The following is a 5,671-nucleotide window of genomic DNA, read 5'->3' on the forward strand; positions in this document are numbered from 1 at the left end:
AGTTCTAACTATAGTGTCTGTAGTAAACTGGCTTTGAAAACACCTTCCGCTAAACCAGCAACTAAAGAGTGAACTGTGCTGTGCAGAAATGGGAGAGTGGGAGAAAAGGGGAGGCAGAATAAAATAGTTGCCAATTTGTTTGCTGTGCGGTGGAACTGTACGAGACTTTTTTTCTGAAGCGCCTGACAAGCAGGTGAGATCAAAGTCATGGGGACAAAAGAGGCTCAGCAGCGATTTGTCAGGAGACGAGAGGCAGCGGCCGGGTTCAGCCCTCTGATCACCGCCTCACCAAAGAAATCTGCCCATGAGAAAAAGTACAGCAGAAAGGGTTCAAAGGTCATTTGATTTGCTCTGGATTACTGGTACCTCCCTTTTCCTCCACTAAAGGGGAGGTGGGGGGGCAAGAAAAGGACCTGGCTAATAACCTTTGTATTATTGCAGAAAAGAAACCCTTTTGTACCGAGAGGGGTTTTGGGGCTTGTGGTGGGGGAGAATTTTGGGGAGGTCAATTAAAAAAGCAGCTCTGAAATTCTTGCCTTTATTTATGGCTGCGGGGAAGAAAGGGGCAAAGTTAAAATGTATGTTTTGGGGTTTTGTGTCAAAGCACTTCATGCAGTTGGATCCGGATTCATTTGTCAAGTGGATGATGGCGAAATGAGAGCTCACAAATATTCCAGTTGGTCAAATAAATAAATAGATTTGGCCCAAGCTTTTCTCTTCAGGCAAAAGGACTGTTTGTCATTGTCTTGTTGCTTCTAAATACAGGTGTGAAAACTCCCAGAATGCATTGAGATCTGATCACTCCAGCCACATAGCGAGGCAGTAAGGAATGCTAGTGTGCAGTGTAATGTGAACTCGAATGGCTCCCTGGCAACATTGAAGGACCAATTAGTCAACTTTGTATTGTGCAGATAACCAGACAAAGGTCCCAGCAGCAGTCGGTTTACCTCAGCCAAACGACTGGGTCAAGGTTCTGAAGAGTGAACCCGAGCCAGGGAATCAAACATCTTCTCTTTCTCTGTGTCCAAGCACAAAAGTCTACTTTACGCTTTACCCACATTCACATGTGTCAGTCAGGTCTGTGATGGTGGTGGACCTGACCTGTACGACCTGAGCTGGACCAGCAGACGAGTTAGTGTGTAGAAAAGCTTCTTCTACGTTCAATGGCAGATAATTTGATGCAAAGACCTAGAATCATTACTGTCATCTATTCATCTGCAGACACTTTACATTATTACGTTATATGTTAGTCCTAATGAAATATCTCAAACTGTGATTAACACCCAGATCATATGAGTGGGAGTCAAGCCACTACACGTCTGTCTGTCTGTCTGTCTGTCTGTCAGTCTGGATATAGTCTTTAATACCCTGAAATAACACAAGAAGATATGAGATATGATACAATATGATAAAAGGTAATGGAGTTTGTTGTGAGTGAGTTTAGTGAAAGACACAGATGTTTGTTTCACCTCACTCGCTGTCCACAGTTAGTTTGATTTAGTGGGAAACGAGCTAATGCTAATCCTCGATCACACCAGGTGTTGTGTTTGAGTCTTAACAGTTACTCTCATGTTTGTTTTTGCACATGGATCACATCACTCATTTTAAAATACGTTCTCTGTGTACCCAAACTTCAAAGGTATGTCTGTGATCCCACAGCCCGGAAATATAAAATATAACCTACAAATCCAAATTTCCACCCAGTGTCTACACTGAGCCCACTCCAGAAGTCGGAGGGAAGAACAAGGGAGCAGAGCAAAGCAGCGGCCTGTGAAATGTAGGATTTAATCGCTGGTCCCAGCCCATCTGTGAGAGCAGGAAAATACCTTTGAAGATGCAACCCACTGCTGCAGATATACAGTCTGGACTGTTCCGCTAAGGTTTGTGTAGGGAGCGCGATGTGGCTGAATGATGGAGTCGAAACTGAGGCTGCACATGGACACAAGGCCTGACTGAGGAACTCACAGTTTGAATTTTGTTCACTGTCATGACATTTTTACCACAAAATTAAAAACATCAACACAGTTCTTGTCCCAGTGTGTTTGTGTGTGTGTGTGTGTGTGTGTGTGTGTGCGTGTGCACGTGCCTCACAAATTGAGATCGTTTGCCCCGGCTTATTGCTGGGACGCTATGTGGGCGGCGTGGAAGGGAGCGTAATTAAAATAGTTTCTGAGAGAAACAGCACACCACATCTGAGGTTCCACCCTCTTCCAGCATTTAACCACATTAAGGGCGTCTCACTTAGAAATGGCCACCAGAACAACCTCAGATACACACGGCCTGGCTGATGTTTGGTGTGTAGTCTGACTTACGAGGGCTCTCTGAGGCACAACGTGCACACATTTGTAATTAAAAGTGCTGCCTTTTTCTGATCATGGAGGTAAATAAAGTGACAGAGGCAGCTTGCTGGGTGATGTATGGGAGGGGAAGACAAATTAACCAGTGACTCTCTGGGGGATTCTCAGCAGAGGCCTTCATAGCAGCAGTGGAACAGCGCCAAAGGGCAGAGAGATTTGTAGATGATGGTGCTAATTACCAGAATGCAAACCATAATGCGACCAAGATGGAAGCAATTTAGGCAGTAGTCATTTAGCCTGCTGCTCTTCCGCCCACCGGCTGCTGCCTCACCAGAGTTGGGGCATTAGGATGGGAACAGTCTGGGACAATCCATTGCTCCGGTGAAGGATGAAGAGAAACACACAGACGAGAAGCTCTGTGGTGTGAAGAGCACATGGCCAAAGCTCTGCGACGGAACGCTCATTTATCTTCTTCTTTTTTCCCCCCCTCTGCATCTAACTAGAACAGGAATGACCCGCAGTGTCGCTGGCAGCGCTCACAGGTCACGAGGAGGAAGGAGTCCGTAAATATTTGAGAACAAAGATGGCAGTGAACTTTTAATTGCTGAGAGAGGAAGCCGCCTTTGATTCCCAAGACAACCTGCAGTCAGCGGCCGGAGGAGCGAGGCCAATCACAAATATCACCAAACTGTCTCCAGTCTGCCACACTCAGGTGAATGTGGGCCTATTTTTACTAAGCGTTCCCTTTAGACTGGGCTGCAATTGTTTATTGATTACTAATCAATTACTAAACGATTGACAGAGTGCTTTGATAAGTGATTAATAATAATCTTCATTAATTTCACAGTTGTCTGACATTTTATGACAGATGGAGTAAATAATCGTGGCTCCTGAACAGTGACAGTTATTAATGTGCTTCCTCCTCACCTGTGACTCAGCCTCTTACTCTTTGGGAACTGGTCTAATTGCTCTTTTCGGACATTTCACAGGACAGAGCTGTCCTCCACTCAGCTACTGTGTAATTTTACCCACGCACAGTCTCTGCTTCACACAGGGCTGATACCTTTGCCTCCCCCTTCCCTTTGTATCAATTGGTCGGAGTTCAGCCTATTGTTGCCACAAGCGTCTTTTATATGTGCGCTCGTTCTGCGCTCAGGCGCTCAGTCACAACCACGGGAGGGACCTCCAGCACCTCCAGCACCTCCACCTCTGACTCCAGCAGCAGCAGCAGCAGCGGCAGTGCTGGGGCTGTCAGCGCGTACTCTCGGGCTCCTATGTGCGCAGTGCTGGAGCTTTCCAGCGTTGGGGCCCCGACACTTTAATGGGACCCCGGGAGCCGGGTAGGATTTCTCCGCTTTTTCGCCACAGTCGTTGCTCCTCGACCATGCCACGATGCTGATGATAGCTCTGCTGGTGTTGCTGAGCCTGTTGGATCCCGTTAGCACCCGGAGCCGCTGCGCCCGTGGCCAGGCGTGCGACCCCCGGCGACGCAGGGACGCCGGGGGCCGCGGTGGAGTGTATGAGCACCTCGGAGGAGCGCCGAGGCGCAGGAAACTCTACTGCGCTACCAAGTACCACTTACAGATCCATCCGAACGGGAAGATAGATGGATCACTGGAGGAAAACAACCCACTGAGTGAGTGTTCATTTAAACATAAAGATTCCACACTAAGTTCATGTGAGACAAAGATCGTTTCCTCCGTGGAAATCTTCATGTAATCATGTCATTTTCTAATGTAACGTAATATTATTATAATAATGTTGTTTCAGGTGAAGGGAAATAATAATAATAAAAAAAACAACGTTTCATTTTAGGGGCCTGTGTTTGAAATGTATAGATAAATGTGTGTGTTATTGATCTGATGAATTTGTGATGATATTTCTGTGTGTGTGTGTGTGTGAGTGAAAGAGAGAGAGACACGCAGGTTAATCTCCGTCACAAATGTCTCAGTCTTAACAAAAGCGCTGTCCTAACGGATGTGTTTATCTAATCACAGACCATTAGCGTCTTTCTGCAGCGCTCAACGGGCCATTCACTAATCACGCACTGATTAAAAGAGCCAATAAACACGCAGAATGGGCCGCAAAGAGGCGACAAACACAGGCGGAAATGAGTTAATTAACTTCGGTAAACGTCTCTTTACTCTCGTGTGGATTGGTTTGTTGTTTTAGACAATAGAGCTTTTATTTATTGTATCATTAGTGACGTGATCTTTGATGCTGAACATCCTCTGCAGCTGTCTGCCATGTTCCCGTGTCTTCATGTGTCTCTTCTGTGTCACAGGCATCATGGAAATCACAGCTGTGGATGTGGGTGTTGTAGCCATTAAGGGGCTTTTCTCTGACAGATATCTGGCCATGAATGATAAAGGACGGCTGTATGCCGCGGTGAGTCCACTGTTCATCCAACTCATCATCACTAACACAAACAAAGTCACTCATATACAGAGTCTGCATCGTTCCACTTCTATTCTTGTTTTTGTCTTTCATTGTCTTTTGAGACTTGATATTTTTTGTTTAACAACATTTAAAACAACCGCAGTACTGTTGTTTGTAAAAGTGACTAGCATTAAGCTCAGGGCAGAATTATTGCAATAATATTGTGTATCATGAATATCCCAGGAATCTAAATGTGGCTCCTTCCCTCTCTTCTCCCAGGAAGTGTTCACCAAAGAGTGCGAGTTTGTGGAGCGGATCCACGAGTTGGGGTACAACACGTACGCATCCCGCCACCACTCCACTGAACAGCCACTGCTACCAGGAGGCAGCGGCAGCAACAAGCGCAGAGCCAGTGCTAAACGGCAGTGGTATGTTTCCATTAACGGCAAAGGCCGGCCGCGGCGAGGCTTTAAAACCAGAAGCACAGACAAAGCCTCACTTTTCCTGCCTCGGGTGCTGGGCAACAAGGACCATGAGATGGTGCGGCGACTGAGAGACAGTCAGAGTGTACACCACCACGCACATCACCGCAGCGGTGAGCGACGGCGGCGGCGGCACCGCGCCAGGAAGGGCAGGGGCTGAACTCTGGCCGGGGGTTACACTGTAGCTGGATTTCAGTGGAGGACATGGACGAACAGTGTGGACAGTGTGGATGCTGCCTTCTGGATTAGCAAAGGTTCCTATTGTTTATGCACAAAAAAGAAATAAGTAGAAAAAGGAAAGAGGTGTTGGGACACGTGTCAAACTGCCCACACACACACACATCAGCTAATCTAACCGTTTATTTACTGTCTTGTACACAAATGTGTTAATATAGTTGAACACTTCAGTCTTAGTTTGTAAAAGGTTCTACTTTTGTACACGTCGCTTCTGTTATTGTAAATACACGTTCACTCACTCCAGGTTTTCATTGAAGAGAATATGCTATTGCTATT

General features: G+C 46.4%; 1 protein-coding gene across 1 annotated transcript in view; it reads left to right on the plus strand.

Moving 5' to 3' along the window:
• The first annotated feature begins 2,711 nt into the window (after positions 1–2,711).
• Positions 2,712–5,671, plus strand: part of fgf3 (fibroblast growth factor 3) — a 4,345-nt gene continuing 1,385 nt past the window's right edge. Inside the window, exons 1-3 of the mRNA XM_044036527.1 lie at positions 2,712–3,933; positions 4,582–4,685; positions 4,956–5,671. The exon at positions 4,956–5,671 is cut by the window's right edge and continues 1,385 nt beyond it. Coding sequence (XP_043892462.1) covers positions 3,690–3,933; positions 4,582–4,685; positions 4,956–5,318 — 711 coding nt within the window. The 5' untranslated portion in view covers positions 2,712–3,689 and the 3' untranslated portion in view covers positions 5,319–5,671. The remainder of the gene's footprint in view (positions 3,934–4,581; positions 4,686–4,955) is intronic.

The sequence above is a fragment of the Solea senegalensis genome, linkage group LG10 (genome assembly GCF_019176455.1).
Source record: "Solea senegalensis isolate Sse05_10M linkage group LG10, IFAPA_SoseM_1, whole genome shotgun sequence".
NCBI classification, from domain to species: domain Eukaryota; kingdom Metazoa; phylum Chordata; class Actinopteri; order Pleuronectiformes; family Soleidae; genus Solea; species Solea senegalensis.